The following is a 19990-nucleotide window of genomic DNA, read 5'->3' as shown; positions in this document are numbered from 1 at the left end:
CTGGGGTTATGGCTCAATGGTAGAGCCTTGCCTAGCATGCGTGAGGTACTGGGTTCAATCCCTAGCACCACATAAAAATAAACAAATAAAGTAAAGGTATTGTATTCATCTACAACTAAAAAAAAAAATATTAAAAAAAAAAAGAGAGAAAAGGAAATGTCTAAAAAATACCAATCAATCAATCAATCAAACCTAGGCAGCCACAGTGGAACATGCCTGTTAATCCTAGTGACTCAGAAGGCTGAGGTAGGATTGCAAAATCAAGGCCAGCCTGTACAACTTAGACTCTGTCACAAACAAACAAATAAATGGGCTGTGGATATAGCTAAGAAGTAGAGCATTCCTGGGTTAAATCCCCAGGATCCCCAGTAAAATCTGAGAAATATGGGGGGAAAAATGTAATTCACATCTCCCCGATTAGGAGCATCTCATATAACAATAGAAACTCTGAAGGGATTATAATGTGTATAAATACAAAGGTGAACTCAAGGAAAAGAGTCACTAGAGTGGAAGCTGGCTAATGTTCCAAAAAGCTTTCCTCTTTAAATAAAATAAATAATTTTACAAATTGGGTGTGGTGACACACAACTGTAATACCAGTGGCTTGGGAAGCTAAGGCAAGAGGAACACAAGTTCAAAGCCAGCCCCAGCAACTGAGTGAGGCCCTAAGAAACTTACTGAACCCTGTCTCAAAATAAAAATTAAAAAGGGGCTTGGCAGTGTCTCAGGGGTTGAGTGCCCCTGGATACTTGGGGGGGGGGGGGTATCATTCTACAAAGTGGCTGTCACTTAAGAGACATACATCTAATGATATGGCCCAACAAAACAACTTTCTGCTCCGTCCCAAAAGAGACACACGAGGGTTAGGGATGTAGCTCAGTGGCAGAGCACTTGCCTAGCATGAGGGAAGCCCCTGGGTTCAAACCCTGCACTGCAAATGGGAAGAAGGAAAAAAAAAAGAGGTGCATGGATACTTTCAATGAAATCAACATTTATCAGCTCAGCTTTGGGGTTTTTCTTTTTTTGCAGCACATAGACTCAGGATGTTTATAAGGTGATAAGTAAACAGATCCACATTACTTCCCGAAGTAAATCATGGCTCTGTTTCCATGGCCCACCTAAGAGCAGTTTCCCCCTCATACTGCCCCAGGTCCATCACTCCACAGAAAAGCATATATTGTTAGCACTAAATCTTTTCTTACAACTGAAGAAAATATATATTTTTTAATTTTAATATTTATTTTTTAGTTTTCGGCAGACACAACATCCTTGTTTGTATGTGGTGCTGAGGATCGAACCCGGGCCGCATGCATGCCAGGCGAGCGCACTACCGCTTGAGCCACATCCCCAGCCCATGAAGAAAATAATTTTAACAATTTCTTTTTCTTTACTGGGAGGAGGGGGTACTGAGAATTGAACCCAGAGCACTTTACCACTGAGGTACATACCTAGCCCTTTCTATTTCTTATTTACAGACAGGGTTTCGCTAAGTTGTTGAGGAGGCCTCAAACTTGCCATCTTCCCTGCCTCAGCCTCCCAAATCACTGGGATCATAAGTGTGCACCACCACACCCAGCTAGTTTTAACAATTTCAAATATAACCCAGGCAAACAATATGTAAAACATGAAGCAAAGAAGAATATTAAAGCAATGTGTTGTTTTTAACTACAATTTCAGATAATTTAACAACTTAATTTGACAAAGACTTAAAATTAATGATATTCTTTTAAAAGTAAGTTTCATTTCACCTTAGGTTTAATGTTCTCCAGTTCTCCATTCTTTAATCTCCACAAAACGTGTCTTGTTGTATCTCCCCCAATTCCAAAATTAAGTGCATGAAGTGGGGAAAAAAGCTCTCGCCATATCTAAAGAGAAAACTTGGGTTAGTAAAGCTAAAATTAATGGAAAATGAAATTCTTCAATTGCAATGGGTGGTAAAGCCTCTAAAATAGACAATTTCCATTATCTCTACTCAAACATACTGCAAAGGGGATGTGAGGGTGATCTGGCTAAAACATCCGTGATCGCCAGGCTTGACTCAACTGATCTGGCTGGCTAGATGGGTGTTCCCTTCCTCCTTCACCTCTCCATGTACTTCTCTCCTGAAGCTTTGTGCTCAGACAAAGAGGATTACCTTCCTGTTAAAGGATGACCATTCTTCAGTCAAGGGTATACAAGTAGCTGTGCTCCCCTGCTAGAACCTCCAAACAAGCTCTCAAACACACTGCAAATGATGTGCCATTCACTGTTTAAACAGCTTTGAAGATGCCATTGTGTTGTAACAAATTCTTGATGCAGCACTGAGCTCAAGAACTCAGTCACAACTCAATTTGATGATCCTTAAAAGATCCCAACATTTTAAAATTAAGCTACCAATTCAATAAACTCTCCTTTTCAATTATTCAACTATGTTTTTAAAATTGGGTGAAGCAGAAACACATGAGCCAAAAAAAATAAAAATCAATGTCTTCTTTTAAATTTTAAATTTCCCTCAGAAAAATGCCCAACCCCCCAAAAAGATTTGGAATAGCTCATTACAAAAATAAATAAGACAGCTTTGAGTTGCTATCGTCTCTATTTTCTTCAGGGCCAGCCTTAAACAAACTTAATTCTTTCCTAGCAACACTTGTCTCCCAAATATTAGTATCTGAGCAACAGACAGGCCAGACAGTTTTGGTGAGCCAGTCAGGAGAAATGTGCCCTCTGGTGGCCCTCCCAGTTTGTATGGAAAGGAGCAATAATCACATGTAAAGGCAACTTGCTGCACATGGTGAGCCAAACCAGCAGCCTGGACTTTAGGGAATGATCCAGGAATAAATAAGTCATCTTTTCATCTTGGGGATTCTCCCTTCTTTTCTGCTCAAAGTGATAAGGTACTTATAAATAACTTGGTGGTGGAAGTAAACAGTCCTTGGTCTTTGGAGAACCTTATAAGGTCCTCCAGCCAGGCATGTCATACCAGGGAGCACAATTAAGATCTTTAATCTTCACTGTTTGGGGCTATAGCTTAATAGCCATTTGGACATTGCTCGGGCAGTTTTGGGATACCAACTGATGTGAATAAGATTCAGAGAATTAGGGGAAAAAAGGAAATCCCTGCATCTCCTTCAGGGAAAAATTCATTTGGAGAGAACTCTTTTGGTAGTTTTTTCTATAGTAAAGACTCTAGGAAGAGAAGTAAATTAATGATTCAGAAAGGAAAGAAAGACATTATTACCTGGTAGTAATCCTTGGGAAAAGTAAAAAACAGAAATTGGTCTTCTAAATGCGTTAAATCCACATCAGTTGGTGTAGAGACAAGGTACTACTAGGTCCCATATATTTAAATTAAAAAATAAATAAACATAACATCAAACTACTTGGAAGTCAGAACAAAAAACAGTTTACAAACAATGCTGTTTTTGTTTTTGTTTTTTTTAAATCATGTTTGGTGGCACCAAGAATTCCATCAGGTAGGTCTGATTTCCCTTATACTTTGAACTAGAGCTTCTCTAAAAGTTATGAATAAATCTATATGGTCAGATCACAATGAAAGTCTGTTGGTAACTAACAGATACATACTAGTAGCCATGAACCACCCTCTCCCCACTTTTACCTCATATTGTTGCATTAACTGTACCATGGAGTCTCCCACAAATAATACATCGGGCTCTTTGTCTTTGCAGTCCAGGACAAATCTATTGTGCTGGTGTGAAGAAAAAAGAAAAAATCAGAAACTGGCATTTATTTCCCTGAGATTTCTTGGCCTAGAAGGAACAACCAGTTATTGTTAAAACATTTCTCTTTGGCTTGGGGGGGTATAGTTCTGTAGTACAGAGCATACTTAGCGTGTGCAAGGCCATGGGTACCAAAAAAAATAAGCAAAAAACCCAAACTCAAAAAACAAACACCTTTTTGGTCTATCCTTAAAGTTATTCTTATTTTGTGATCAACCAACTCTCTTCCTCCCTTACCATATATTGATCACTTCAGTATGATCAAGAAAACCCGAATTCTACTGAAACCAGAAAAGAAAATTACATTTCATGTTTTTTTTAAATTTATTTATCTTTTCCTCATACATTCTTTATATATACCTATATACATACTGGGGATTAAACCCAGGGGCTCTCTCCCACTGAACACCAACTGGTGTGGATTTCAAGCATCATTAGCCCTTTTTATTTTTTGAGACAGGACCTCAACTAAGTTGCTAAGGCTAGCCTCGAACTTGCAATCCTCCTGCCTAAGCATCCCAAGTCCATAGAATCACAGGTAAGTGCCACTGCACCCAGCTTCCTCAAACTTTTATTAAAAAATTTTCCAGGTTTGGGCTGGGGCTGTAGCTCAGTGGCAGAACGCTTGCCTTCCAAGTGTGAGGCACTGGGTTCAATGCTTAGCACCACATAAAAATAAAATAAAGGCATGCTGTCCATCTTCAACTACAAAAAAATAAAAAATAAAAATAATTCCCAGATTTGCCAGGCACAGTGGCGCACACCTGTAATCCCAGTGGCTCAGGAGGCTGAGGCAGGAGGACTGCAAGTTCAAAGCCAGCCTCAGTAAAAGCAAGGCACTGAGCAACTCAGTGAGACCCTATCTCTAAATAAAATACAAAACAGGGCTGGGGATGTGGCTCAGTGGTTGAGTGCCCTGAGTTCAATACCTGGTATTGCCCCCCCATCCCCACCCCACCAAAAAAATTCCCAGATTCATCTCTATGTATGCATATATGTTTGCTGAACAATTTAAAAGGGTAAGTTGTAAATATGATTCTTTGTCCCCTAAATATTTTTGCACACATCTACTAAAAGGACATTCTTCTATGAAACCATCAACTACTTTCATACTAAAAATGAACAATAATCCCATAACATCAATATTCGATCCATTTTCAATCTTTCCAATTGCTCCAAGAGCTAAACTGTTTCTATCCTTTTTTTAAATTTTTTTTTTTTTAGTTGTAGATGAATACATAGTATCTTTATTTTTATGTGGAGCTGAGGATCCAACTCAGTGCCTCCCATGTGGGAGGCAAACGCTTTACCACTGAGCTGTGGCCCCAGTCCTCCTCCTTCCTTTTTTAGAGACAGAATCTCAGGCTGGGATATAGATCAGTGGTAGAGAATTTGCCTATCATGTGCAAGGCCCTGCCTGAGTTTACTCCCATGTGTGTGCATGCACATATGCACACACATGGGACAGAGTCTGGCCTAAGTTGCCAAACAGTTCCGAATTCCTAGTCATGAGTGATCTCTTGCCTTAGCCTCCTGAGTAGTTTGAGATACAAGCATGTGCCAACACACTTAGCTAAGACACTTTTAAAAATGAATTTTACCCATCATGCTAAAAGACAAAATTTTAAATTTTATATTCATCCCAGAAACAAATTTGCAGGATGCTTTAAGCTAGTTCCTCAGGAAGGTATGAACACTGTTTCTTTATTTTCCAACTCTACATTCTACTGTTTCCCTTAGGAATTCAGATAGAATTGCTATTTAACGTATTTCTGGTGACAACAGCAATGCAGATGACACACTGGAATGAATAAAATGAAAGTAATGAAAATACTTCCAGAAATAATTTGACAGTTTTGATTAAAACAGTTCTTCTCATGGTGACAGAATCAAGGACAGCCAGCTTGCCTGCCTATCTTTCTCCCTCCCTCCCTCTTTTTTTTTTTTTTGTATAAGAGACTGAATTCCTGGGGTGCTTTGTCACTGAGCTACATCTCCAACCCCTTTCATTTCAAAAGGTTTTTTTTGGTATCACAGACTGAACCCAGGGGCACTTCACACTGGAGCTACAACTCCTCTCCTCCTTTTTTAAGACAGGGTTTAAGTTGCTTAGGGCCTTGAACTTGATTCCTCCTGCCTCAGTCTCCCAAATCACTAGGATTACAGGCACACCACCATGGCAGGCTCTAGGCCTCTTTTAAATTTTTTAAAATTTTGAGACAAAGTCTTGTTAAATTACCCACGCTGGCCTCAAACTTAAAATCCTCCTGGCCTCAGCCTCTTGACTAGCTGGGATCGTGGGTATGAGCCAGCCCAGCATAACTTTTTTCTTGCTTCCATGTTTTGTGCAATAAACTTTTTTTTTTAATTACTATTTTTTCCAGAGGTATTTTCAAATTGAAAGGTGAAGATAAAACAAGAATAAACCAGGGAGCTGGGAGCACAACTTAGTGGAAGAATACACATGACTGGCATGCACAAGGGCTTGTGTTTGATTTACAGCACTAAAAAAACCCAAACAACAACAACAACAAAAAACCTTAGCTATTTCAAGTGTCAACTCTCAACTGCATGCACCAATTATCACTTTCAATATCAACAAGACAGCTCATGTTTATAGAGTAACAGAATTTAAGCATTGCTGTTCTAAAGATTCCAGCACTTCACATTTCAAGTACAGAGGCAGAGCTGTGAGTGGTGGTGCACACCAGCAACTTTGGAGGCTAAAGCAGGAGGATTGCAAGTTAGAGGCCAGCTTTAGCAACTTAGCAAGTCCCTGTCTCAAAATTTCAAAAAAATAAAGCAAAAACTGGGGATGCAGCCCAGTGTGGTCAAGTACACCTGGATTCAATCCCAGTATCAAATAAAATAAACCAATAAAGTATAGAAGTAGTTGTATTAAGTTTGAAAAAAATAGAAAAGACTAATCCAAAACTATTATCATTTTAGGATATTTTCTTCTCATCACTTTTTTCACATGATCCTATCTATCTTCTACTCCCCCCACCTTTTGTTTTGTTTTGTTTTTAAACACAGTTAATCATCACAAACACCTCTCTCCTGGCACAATGGGTTTGGGGGTCAGGGGCAAAAGAACTATACTCAAATTCTATCTTGTTTATTTTCTAGTCCCGTGACATTAAAGCGAGTGTATAATCTGAGTCTTGGTTTTCACAGCTGGTGATAATTCTCTTTTTGGAGTTTAGAAGATCATTCTATGAAAAGGGCTCAGCTATTCTATGGCATACAATATGTAGTCAATAAGCGACAACTATTAGAACTGTACTCAACATCATATTACATGCATTTTTCTATGTAGTTTTTATGATTTTTATAATATTTTTAATGGCCACATCATCTTCTTTGAATGCATCCACTGCTGTTCCAAAGGTTCTGATACTTTACATTTTCTTTTACAGTACAAAAATAGTTGTAATAAGCTTGGAAAAATAGCAACATGTTCAATATCATTTCCCTCAAGAATTAACTCATCTTTCTGGGACTGAGATATGGAATAAGCAACAAATGTCTTCATCTGAACCCTACAGATTTTTCACCCAGGAAATCCTGAATTCAACAAGAAACCCATTCTCCTGAATAATGATGTGGATGGGGAAGTGAGCATACAGAGATCTTGTCTTCTCACAGAAGCTCAGGGCTTGATTGTGTTTTGTACAGGACTAAGGACAGTGTGAACAGTAGCCAGTTCCTTTCTATTTCCCCACTATTTGTCAACCTAAAGCCTATTCTTTTTCTTTCTAGGGAGACAAACTTCCATATTGATGTGACTGAAGTCCCTCTGGGGCCCTTCACAATAACCGGGTATCCCTTCAGAGTGATGTTGACATTTTCTGGAACGTCAACAGCCTGACTACCAAGAACAATCTTCATTTTCATAGTAGATGCAGTACAGAGCTTCAAATTTATAACAAATGAGCTATATAACAATCTATACTGGCTAGTGATGTATTAGAATTATTCTTATTGTACTTTCACTTGAACTGATTATTAGCTCTCCTACACCACTCCTTTCTTTTTCCATTTCAGGAAACAAAAGTTAAATACTTCATGTCATGACTTTTGAGGTACTTACATTCTAATACTTTGAGGATATTTTTATTGATAATGTAACCAAAGAGATCAATGCTTCATTTGCAATATTTACTACAAATATTTTCCTCAGTCTACTGCTGAGCCTTATTTTTCAAGTTAATAGGCTCCCCCCATTTCTTTTTTTGATACTAGGAAATGAACCCAGGAGGGCTTAACCTCTGTCAAGTTAATAGGTTTTGCAATGATTTCTATTAAGTTTGCCTATAGTAGGGTCTATATATAACCTTTTTTTAAAAAGCTGATTAAGGAAAATATAAAATGTTCACAAAGTTAAGAGAATAATACAAGGAACTGCCATGTATCCATCATGAGCTATAGCAATAACATAACTTTCTTTGGGTGAGTTGGGGTACCAGGGATTGAATTCAGGGGCACTCAATCACTGAGCCACATCCCCAGTCCTATTTTGTATTTTATTTAGAGACATCTCACTGAGTTGCTTAGCACCTCGCTTTTGTTGAGGCTGGCTTTGAACTGAATCCTCTTGCCTCAGCCTCCAGAGCTGCTGGGATTACAGGCATGTGCCACTGTGCCCTGCTACAATAATATAACTTATGGCAACATTTTTCTTCTTCTTTTTGCAGTAGGAGAGATTGAATCCAAGGGCACTTAACCACTGAGACACATCCCCAGCCCTTTTTTTAGATTTTATTTAGAGAAAGGATCTCACTGAGTTACTTAGGGCCTCACTAAATTGCCAAGGTTGGCTATGAACTTGCAATCCTCCTGCCTCCACACCCCATGTCAACAGGATTACAGAGGTGTGCTACCACACCTAGCTCCTGGCAACTATTATTTCAGTCATACCCGCAACTACTATCCCACCCTATCCCCGGATTATTTTGAAGCAAACCAAGGATAAATAATTCCAGGTATGAATATTTCAGTATGTAAATCTTTAAAAAGACTTTAAAAACTATAACCACAATAAAATTTTACTCCAAAAACATAAAACAGTAGTTCGTAAACAGCAATAAATAGCCAGGGTCCAAATTCCACATTTCAATTTTTGTTTGATTTTTTTTTAAAATAAAGCAGGATGTTAATAAATTCCTTTTAACCTACAGGTTGCCCACCCTTCTGCTACAATCTCCTAAATTTACTTTTTGAAAAATATATTGACATATAAATTTTATTGATTGCATTCCCATAGTGAGAGTAAATATCTTCATCTGTCTTTGGATTCAATCTCTCCTACTGCAAAAAGAAGAAGAAAAATGTTGCCATAAGTACTGGCGATTGAATCCAGGGGCACTTAACCACTGCGCCACATCCCCACCTCTTTCTTTTTATTTTGAGACAGGGTCTCATTAAGTTGTATAGGACCTTGCTAAATTGCTGAGACTAGCCTCAAACTTGTGGTCCTCCTGTCTTAGCCTCCTTAGTCACTGGAATTACAGGTGTGCACACCACACCTGGTAAGGGTTAGATATTTTGGCAATATAGTAGGTACTCTATATTATCGAGTTCTGCTCTACAGATTCAACCAACCTGATCAAAACTACTGTCAACTTTTTCCTTTTCATTCCATAAATAACAGAGTATAACAACTACTTATAGGGCACTTACATTGTATTCAAGTGATCCTGAAATGATTTAAAGTACACAGGGAAATGTGCATAGGGTTGTATCCAAATACTATACCATCTTATGTAATAAGTTGAGCCATCTGTGGATTTTGGTATGGGGAGAGATTTCCCTGGAACCAATCCTCCATGAATACTGAAGGACAACAGTCCATAGGTATTTCATGGGTATTATATCTCATGCTTGTTTAATCATAATTGTTTTATATTTTCCTTTTTAAAAAATACTTTACTTTGAAATAATTTTAGGTCTACAGAAGAGATGCCAAAGTTAGAGTATTCCCATATACCATTTCCTCACAGCTTCCTCCAATGTTAACATCTTACATAAACATGGTACTTTTATCAAAACTAATATCAATAAATACTATCAACTAAACTAGATTTTTTATTCAGGTTTTTTTTCCTCCTCAGTACTGGGGATCGAACCCAGTGGCACTCTACTGCAGAGCTATATCCCCAACCCTTTTTTTATTTGGAGAAAGGGTTTTGCTAAATTGCTGAGGCTGGCCTCAAATTTATACAACTATCTCCAAAGTTGCTAGGATTATAGGTGGTGCACAGGTGTGCATCCAACTCATTCAGCTCTTACCTGATTTTCTACTAATGCCCTTTTTCTGTTCCTGGAACCAGTTCAGGATACCATGTCGAATTTAGTCCTCATATCTCCTTAAGCTCTTCTAATTTGAGACAGTGTTCTGATCTTGTCTTTTGTAACTGACACTTTTGATAAGTAGTGGTCAGGTGTTTTGTAAAATGTCCTCAATCTGGGTTTGACTTCCACAGAGGTGATACATCCTTTTTGATATGTAGGGTACATGACCTTAATATGACTTATTACTAGTGATGTTAACAGAGGCACTGGGTTCAGTTCTCAGCACCACATATGAATAAATAAAGACCCATCAACAAATACACACACACACACACACACACACACACGTATATGTAAATGGACTTAACGCTCTAGCTGCTGGAGAAAGGGATATCAAAAAATAATGGTCACACGTTAAAACTATCAAAGTAATTTCAGGGGAGACCCTCTGAGACTAGGCAAATACTACACACTTCTCCTTAAAGTGTATCCACCAATTTTAATATTGATCAGTGGAGGCTGCCTATGGATATTATAATATGCGAGTCCACAGATTATTTTATTTTCCCTCCTTCCTTCTACATTCATTAAAATTCTAGCTGTCCACCACTGTGCACACTTGAAACCACTATGACTCAGGATGCTGAGGCAGGAGGATCCCAAGGTTGAGGCCACCATGAGCAACTTAGTGAGATGTCTTGAAATGAAAAATAAAAAGATTGGGGATAGATATAGCTCGGTGGTAGAGCAATCTAGGGTTCAATCCCTAGTATCAGGAGAAACACACAGTACACACACAAAACCCACTCTAGTGAAACAAATGGAGAATTAAAAAAAAAAATTTTATTATATATATTTTTAGTTGTAGATGAACATATGGTATCTTTATTTATTTTTATGTGGTGCTGAGGATCGAACTCAGTGCCTCACACATGCGAGGCAAGTGCTTTTCCACTGAGCTACAGCCTCAGCCCCACAATTAGAGAAATTTGAATATGGTTTGTAGATTAGGTAATAATATTCTATCAATGTTAAATTTCTAATTTTAATTAGTTATGTTTTAAAAAAAAAAAAAAGAGTCCTCAGGGGCTGTGGCTGAGGCTCAGGGGCTAGTAGCGCACTTGCCTGGCATGTGTGAGGCACTGGGTTTGATTCTCAGCACTACATATAAATAAATAAAATAAAGGTCTAACAACTTAAAAAAAAAAAAAAAGTTATTTGAAAGAAAAAAAAAGTCCTCATTCTTAACAAATATTCTGAAATATTTAGGGAAAAACAAGAATAGAGAGCAAACTTACCCCCAAATGGTTCAGGAAAATTAGTATGTTGGAATATACAAATAGATTCAGAGAGAATTAGGCAGATATGGCAAAATGTTAATGATTCCTAAATCTAGGTAAAGGATATAGGACATTCTTTCTAAAATTTTTGCAATATGTGTTTAATTTCAAGACTTCTTTAAAAAAAAGTTTTTAAGACATTACTATCTTTTTTAAAAAGTTTTTATTATTGTTCAAAACATTACATAGCTCTTGACATATCATATTTCATACATTTGATTCAAGTGAGTCTTTTTTTTTTTTTTTTTTTTGACATTACTATCTTTTAAGACTAACATAGGACAACCACCAAGCTATCAAAACATTCCTCAGCTCCAATGACAGACTAGTGATCAGGAACATTTCTAACACTAGATTTTTTATTCATAGGTATACTTATACATTGCAGCTTTGGTCAAAAGACTCCCCCAAAATTGAAGAGACTTGTCCCATGTGAATAATAGATATGCACTTCCTTTTTACCTGAGACATCCATCTGTCATCTCCTTGAATATCTTCTGCTGCATGTGGAATTGCTGCTGGGTTTGAGTCTCCTTGGCTCATTCTATACCTGAGAAAAAATGTCTATGTCATGTTCATTTATTAAAAAGAATGCTTGTTACCACTTAAATATTACATGACAGATTTTAAATAATTTGTTTCATAATGGGTTTTGGCCTAGAAATTAAACTGGGATTTATTTTCAATAGTTATAGCAATTATTAGTCCACTAATTACAAAATATCACAAAACAACTCTATTACAGATATGATAAAACCAATCATAACCTGAAACTAATTTTGAACAATTTTTTACTAGTTATTTTTATTTTTTTTTACATGTCTTCACTAAAAACATTTTAGTGATGATGAGCTCAAATATGGACCTAATGGGTAGGAAGGAGGAATAAGTAAAATTCAGAAAAAAATTAGAAATCCTAATCTTCTACAAAGACAAATAGGAATCCAGATCATTTTCAACCAGTTCTGGAGAATACATACTAGAAACAGACTTCATATGCAAAGACAACAAAAAAAAGGAAAATCCACGTTCTTTATGACTTATACACAAAAAGGAAGCCATCCTCAAACTAGAGTCAGGCTCTCTCTAAATGAAAACTGATATAGTAAATAAAAATATAAATTCATTTCAAACACACATACTTGTGCACATTTGAGCATGCACATAAATACACACAAAAAGTACCTAAAACACCACATAGGGGATTGCCAAGGGAGTTCTTTCTTTGTTTTTGGTGCTGGGGATCAAACCTGGGGCCTCAGGAATGTCTACCATTAAGCTACACCCAAAAAAGTAATAGTATTATTAATTATAAAATTAGCTCAGTTCTAAATGATACTACTGAAAAAAAAATTAGGGTGAGGGCCAAGTTCCTATCTGAATGAAACTATAAAATATCCACATCATAGGGGTATGTTTCTTTATATTACTGTAAAGAAATGTAAATGTATGTTGGAATATACATAGATTCAGAGAGAATTAGAAAATGGTTGCTCTCTACCCAATTCTCACAATAGCACTATAAAATGAAGAAAGCAAGCGTCATCAGAGAATTCAGATAATCTGTGTGGTGAATTACTGAGAAAGATTTGCACTTAGGTTTGCCTGACATCCATGTAGCATCTGACTTACTGAAGATAAATCAGTTTATGCTAACTCCTTATATGAAGACTTTTATGTAACCACTCAAGAGACATGCAACATAGAATTAAAATCATCAATGGAGTCTGGCATGGTAGCAAACACCTGGGATCTCAGGTACTGGGCTAGGGGTGCTGAGGAAGGAAGTTTGCAAGTTCAAGGCCCACTTATCAAGACTTTGCTTCAAAATAGAATTGAAAAAGGGCTGGGGATGTGTCCCAGTGGTAAAACATTTGCCTAGCATGTTCAAGGCCATGAGTTCAATTGCCAGTACCATCATCACCAGAACTACAACAAAAACATCAACAGAATAAAGGAAAAATAAAAATTAAAGGGTCAAAAGACTGTCACATATTAAGTTTGTAAAATTTGTGCGTTTTACTTTTGTTTTTAAATCAACAAAATGTTCTATATAGAATTTTTAGTGCCAGACACTGTGACACACACTTGTAATCACTGCTACTCAGAAGGCTAAAGCAGGAAAATTCTAAGTTCAAGGCCAGCCTTGGCAATTTAGCAAGACACTGCCTCAAAATAGAAAAGAAAGGAGCTGGTGGGGTCGAGGTGGTGAATGCCTGTAATCCCAGCGGCTCGGGAGGCTGAGACAGGAGGATCAAGTTCAAAGCCAGCCTCAGCCAGCGAGGCTCAAAGCAGCTCAGTGAGACCCTGTCTCTAAATAAAATACATAATAGGGCTGGGGCTATGCCTCATTGGTGAAGTGCCCCTGAGTTCGATCCCCGGTAACCCCCCCCACTCCCCCCAAAAAAGCTCTTACTAGTCTTAAGACAGATGGCAATGCCCCTTCTCCATCTTCAAACTTTGATATCTACATATGTAAAAAAAACATAACAACATACAATTCCATTTTAAAAATCAACTATTCAGGGTTGGAGTTTGTAGTCAGTGATAGAATGCTTGCCTAATAAGCATGGTGTTCAATCCCTGGTACTGGGGAAAAAAACACAAAGAAAGGGGCTGGGGATGTGGCTCAAGTGGTAGCGCGCTCGCCTGGCATGTGTGTGGCCCGGGTTGTTGTATGTGGTCCTCAGCACCACATACAAACAAAGATGTTGTGTCCGCCGAGAACTAAAACTGAAAAATAAATATTAAAAAATTCTCTCTCTCTCTTAAAAAAAAAACCAAAGAAAAAGAAATAGTTCAAAGAAATGAGTATGTTTATAAAGTATAGAGAAACTGGGGAAAAAAAAACACAGACATAAACAGCTGTCTTAAAGTATTTAAAGATTATTAGGAAAGTATACTAAGTTTATTTTGCATGACTCAAAACAGAAAGAATGCCAGTATATACAGTGAGATTTGGGCGGGGGGGGGGGGGGGGGGTTTAAATATAGGGCCTAGTGCATTCTAAGTATGTGCTTTACCACTCAGTTACACTCCCACCATAGTGAAATAAATTTCTAATAAATAAAGAGTACAGACTAAAATGATTTGTCTCATAAAGTAGATTTGTCTCAATGGAGATACAAAGAAAAACTAAGTCAATATGTAACAGTAAAGCATCAAGTGAACATATGAGTAAAGGTTGATCCAGATTAGTGGGGTCCAAACCTTCTTCAATGTTTTAGAATCTTTTTGAAATGCACTCCAGTATACTTGTGTATAAATTAAATATTTGAATTACTGTGTAAAATATAAAGTTTATTTTTTCCCTTTTTAAAGTTAAAAGAAGTTTTTAAGTTTTTTTCTTATGTTTTCATCTTATGTATCACAAAGGGTGAACATCCTTTCAAGACCAATGGTCAACATAAACATCTCTTAGATTTAGGGTTCAGTTTACCAATGTAGATTTTTTTAATTTATCCAACAGGTAAACAACTAATCTAAAATAATTAAGCTGGGCATAGTGACACACACCTGTAATCCCAACTACTCAGAACGCTGAGGCAGGAGGATCACAAATTCAAAAACAGCCTGGGTTAAAATTAAAAAATAAAAATAAAAAGGGCTGAGGATGTCACTCAGTATACAAGTCCTCGGTTCAATCCCCAGTACCACAAAATTAATTAATAATTAAACTTATTATCTATAGAACCCTGTGCTAGGAGCTTTACTTCAATAAAATTGAAGCTCAGAGAAATATAAGAAACCTCCATGATAGCTGGGATTTGAAATCATAGTAATACATAGATTAACTATCCCTCATCCAAAATGTTTAGAACCAGAAGTGTTTTGGATTTTAGACTTTGCAATATTGGTACATACACAAATGAGATATCTTGGGGATGGCACCCAAAGGTAAACATAAAATTCACTTATATATCACAGGCTGGAGTCGTGGCTCAGTGGTAGAGCACTTGCCTGGAATGTGTGAGGCCCTGGGTTCGATTGGCAGCACCGCATCTAAATGAATATAAATCCATTGACAAATAAAAAATATTTTTTAAAAAATTAACTTATATATCATATACATCTTATATGCATAGCCTGAAGATAATTCTGTGTTATTTTTAGTTGCCTGCATTTGACTGTGATCCATCACATGGTGTCAGGTGTGGAATTTTCCACTTGTGGAAAATTCATGTCAGTGTGCTCAAAAAGTTCAGATTTTGGAGCATTTCACATTTTCAGATTAAGGATGCTCAACCTATTACTATTGAACAAACCCCAAAGTATATTATCCTTGAGCAAAGGATGTTACATTCTGTACCGAAAAGACAATATGAAACAGAGACAAATTTTAATTTACCAAGTTTTTCTGCTTATTTTTTATCATCACTACCCAAATTTAATGGTATTTTGATACTGAGAAATACTTCCACCTGAACTTCCTTACTGACAAAATGAAAAAGGCATGTGGAAAGAGAAACTGAGGGGGAAAAAAAAGTCACTTGTCTAAAGCTAAAAGGCAGCTATAATGGAAAGAAGACTAAAAAACACCCAATTAGGTAGTTCTTTTTCCCCTTTTTAATTACGAATACAGGATCATCCTTCCTCTTCGCAGAGGGCAAAGTATTTGGGCAAAAATTTGTTTCTGTGTGCCTTCAGAGACTTGGATTTTGTACTATTTTTGTCCAATCAAAAATCTCAACAATACAAAGTAGCTTTCACAGTTTCACTGATGCCTATGCTTGGTAACATTTTAAACACCCTAAATACCAGAAGACAAAAACTAAGCCTGAAACAAGATCTTGGGTTCCATCCCCAGCGCGGGGCGCATACATACATACATACATACATATATACACACACACACACACACACCCCTGACCCATAAACCCAAGTGATTTACTCTTTAAGAATCGGGTGAAAAAGCCTGGCGTGGTGGCATACACCTGTTATCCCAGCCGCTCAGGAGGCTGAGAGAGGAGAATCAGTAGTTCAAAGCCAGCTTCAGCAACCACAAGGAACTAAGCAACTCAATGAGACCATGTCTCTAAATAAAATACAAAATAGGGCTGGGGATGTGGCTCAGTGGTTGAGTGCCCCCAAGTTCAATCCCCCATACCAAAAAAAAAAAAAAGAATCAGGTAAGAGATGAACAACCTAGAGGGTTATGCATTTGGAGGATTCAAATGTGGGAGACAGTTAAAATTGTTGAATTTTTTACAACAAAAAATGAAGAATGTGTCAGGAGCTATGCAGAAGAAGCCTGTGTTATATCACATAAAAAAAAAATGTGAGTAACTAGGTTTTCTACCTCAGTGACAGATTTGCGTAGTATGTGCAAAGCCCAGGATTCAATCCCCAGCACTGCAAAAACAAACAAAAAAAGTAACAGGGAAGGATTTGACTTCCATCTCATTTTACTGATTCATAAGCAAGTCATAAACTTGAGATCACAAACAGAATCATTTAGAAAAAGCTAGCAGAATGGATTTAATAGATAAGAGCAAAGTTTTGTTAATTTATTACAACAGGCTATATTCCAGAAAATCCTTAATTGCCTATCAAAATGAATTTTCTGAGAAGGTGAGGAGCAAGCAACTAGCACAATTTTGCTGCATTTTAAATCTTCTTTACTTAATGTGGCCTATGACAATACAAAACAAAACTAGAATTTCCAGATGCATATAGCAGGATACTGCAGAAACCAGTTCCAACAAAGAAGTGTAAATGTTCAAGCTGAACTGGATGATTCTTTAAAAGTTTGAACTGTGAAACAGATGGAAGGAGAAAGTTTACATAAGAATTAAAAGATGTAGAATGTTTCCACTCAGTCCTAAGATTCTTCATTTTGTTTCATAGGGAGCTGGCAGGCTTATTCTAAAGAAGAAGACAAGCCTCATCCAGAATACCCTGCCTCAGTGGTGGTGGGTGGGTCCCTGGGTTCCAGCACATCCATAATTTATCACATGCCCTAGCCAACAAATTAATGCACAATGATTCCATCCCCTGCTCTCCCACAAGGAGGCAACCTTTATGTCAGAACAATGTGCCCAGGAGAAGAACCTAAAGATCCAAGGCATATCCAAGGCAAAGACAAGCCTCCCTATTTTTTCTTTCTTCTTTTGCCACACCTTTACCTCTCTCCCCAATTTAAAGCTGTACAAAATGAGGTCCCCAGGCCCTAGGGTCCAGGCGGTTCTTCCTTTCTCCATGGGCAGGCTCTACAAAGAAGCCAAAGCTTGTATTGAGTTTTCTTAAGGTTTGCATATAAATAACGAAAAGCCAGCGCTGGCCTGGGAGCTATGGAAAGCAGAATAATGAGTCACCCCGCAACGACTCAATCAAACCTGTAGACCACAATGCCCCCGGATCTGGTAAATGGACGGGGACTGGGGAAGGGGGACCACCCCCAAAAAACCTATCCACTGACAGGTTTAACTAGCTGATTGGAGAATGGCAAATCACCAATCTCTCTGAGCCTCATCTCTAAAAAGAGGTGCTGGACTGGATAGCCTTCCAAGAAACAATTTGAGTCATGACATGGATCTTTAGAATACGGTACAGGAGGCAACTGAGAAGTTTCCAAAGAGGCGGCATTTTTCAACAAAAGGGGGAGGGAAAAGTGCTTGGTAAAAACACACACATTTGGGCCTCCAACTAGAGGCCGGCGGAGAGAGCAGGGTCAGAGGTTCAAGCCCAGGGATGGAGGGAAAAGGCAACAGCGACGCTGGAGGCTGGGTGTGTACGTATAGGAGGGAACGATCGGATGGGGGAGCCGGGGGTGCAGGAAGGCCTACTCCAGAGGTGGGCAGGGCGCCGCGCCCCGCCACGCTACACCTCCACGAGAATGGCAGGGTGGAGGCGCCGGCCAGCGGCTGAGGAAAGTCGACAGGTTTAGGGATGGGGTACCGGGAAAGAGGCTCACAGGCGGAAGGCGGGCTCCACACATCTCGCCAGCCGAGAAGGCGCGCGCTAGGCCCCCCAAGGGCTGGCTGGGGTGATGGCGCGGGGGAGGGGCCGGCCAGGGTGGGGGAGGGGAGGTCGCGGGCCTCTCACAATAACACCTCGCGGCGCGTTCCAACCCCCACCCTTCGGCCACGGGTTCCGGCAACCGTGGATGCACTCACTCAGGTAGAGGGTCCGTGCGGGCCCCAAGCGGCTGCGGCGTCGGCTGGTGGCGCGTCTGTCGCTCGCTCAGTCCCGGCGGCCCCAGTCCGGCGCGTCCCTCCTCGGGCCCCAGCACCAGCAGCAGCGCCTCCACTTCCGGTTCCCCTGCCACTCAGGCAAATGGCTTCCGGAAGTTCCGCCCCCGTTCCTGCCTGGCCTCGGACTGGCCCGTCTCTCACTTTCACTCTCAAGGCGCGCTCTCTGCTCGCGACCAGGTGTCCTGCCACGCCCTACTGGGTTCTCTGCTTTGTCTTCTCTGCGACGCTTCTTTCGCCTGTAGTCTGCACCGCTTGGGCCTCTGTCTTTCCTACAGCTGCATCCCCGAGTCCTGCGTTCCCATCACCACGGTGTGATGGATGCCATCCGAGTTGGCATTCGGGACAATGTAGCGTGACCTCACGCTGACGCCATTCCCTTCTAACCCCGCCAACCTGATTTCTTCCTCCCCTCAGAGAATAAACCAGATTGCTGAAAGTGTGAGGGAAATTGGGTGCCAAGGTTAATGAGGCAGCCCCTTACTTTTATAAGTGGAACTTGTTTCTGTGATGAACGTACAAATTGTGGGTGACCCCTTTTTAAGGTGATACCAGAGAGGATAGGGAGCCCCAGTCTTCCTTAAAGGTCCATCCAGGTCAGGAGAAGACATACAATGAAAATATATGCTAAATGCTAGATAAATGCGGAATCTGTAAAAGCAGAGAAGAGGGGCAAGAGATGTGCTCAGACTTTCTTAGGAAAGGTTTGGTGGAGCAGCACCTGGGTTGATTCATTCAGACCTATGCTGGTTAAAAGGCAGAGCTTCCAGGAATATGAAATTAATCAAGAGATTCAGATTTGTTTCCCAAAACCTGTTAAGAATACTGTAAAAACCTGGGAACCTTAAGTGTCAAGATATGTTAATTTTTTTGTCAGACTACTTGTTCTGTCAGGGGATACTGAATTTGTATTATCTCAGACATAAACATCCAAAAATAATTTTTTCTTGATACAAAGTAACTTTCACATTGTTAACTTACTTTGGAACTCTCCTGCAGATGTTCACACATAGGTAGTTTGGGCTCAGTAAGGGTTGTTTTAAATGTTTTACTGAAAAGAATTTGTGTCTGGGAATCCAAATGATATCCAAGAGATAGCCCAGAAATATATTGATAAGACAAACAGCTTGAATGATTCTTCAGGAATAAATTGAGGGAATCCTGTATTCCCCTCATTCAATACACCACATTCATGAGAAAATTTTCTTGAGGTTATCTATTTATTTATTTATTTATTAGGTTTTAGTCATAGATAGATACAATACCTTTATTTTATTTATTTATTTTTATATAGTGCTGTTTTACATATGCTAAGCACTCTACCCCTGAGATATTGAAGATTTACAGATAGGTAGTTAATGTAGTTAGGTAAAAGGGGTCTAATGTGGAGTAAGATATATAAAACGGAGGCCATTATTAAGAATGGAGTCCAGGAAACCAGAGCAGCACT

At 38.9% G+C, this 19990-nt stretch overlaps 1 protein-coding gene and 1 pseudogene across 1 annotated transcript in view; both read right to left on the bottom strand.

Annotated features, from left to right (window-relative positions):
- Positions 1–18605, bottom strand: part of Pafah1b2 (platelet activating factor acetylhydrolase 1b catalytic subunit 2) — a 30252-nt gene extending 11647 nt beyond the window's left edge. The window contains exons 1-4 of the mRNA XM_027930552.2: positions 18466–18605; positions 11813–11900; positions 3596–3685; positions 1749–1865 (exon numbers count right to left, since the gene is read on the bottom strand). Coding sequence (XP_027786353.1) covers positions 1749–1865; positions 3596–3685; positions 11813–11893 — 288 coding nt within the window. The 5' untranslated portion in view covers positions 11894–11900; positions 18466–18605. The remainder of the gene's footprint in view (positions 1–1748; positions 1866–3595; positions 3686–11812; positions 11901–18465) is intronic.
- On the bottom strand, positions 7048–7607 carry LOC114088983 (large ribosomal subunit protein uL6 pseudogene; annotated as a pseudogene).
- Positions 18606–19990: the final 1385 nt, after the last annotated feature.

The sequence above is a fragment of the Marmota flaviventris genome, chromosome 9, assembly GCF_047511675.1.
Source record: "Marmota flaviventris isolate mMarFla1 chromosome 9, mMarFla1.hap1, whole genome shotgun sequence".
Classification (NCBI taxonomy): domain Eukaryota; kingdom Metazoa; phylum Chordata; class Mammalia; order Rodentia; family Sciuridae; genus Marmota; species Marmota flaviventris.
This window is presented reverse-complemented; position numbering and strand designations above follow the sequence as displayed.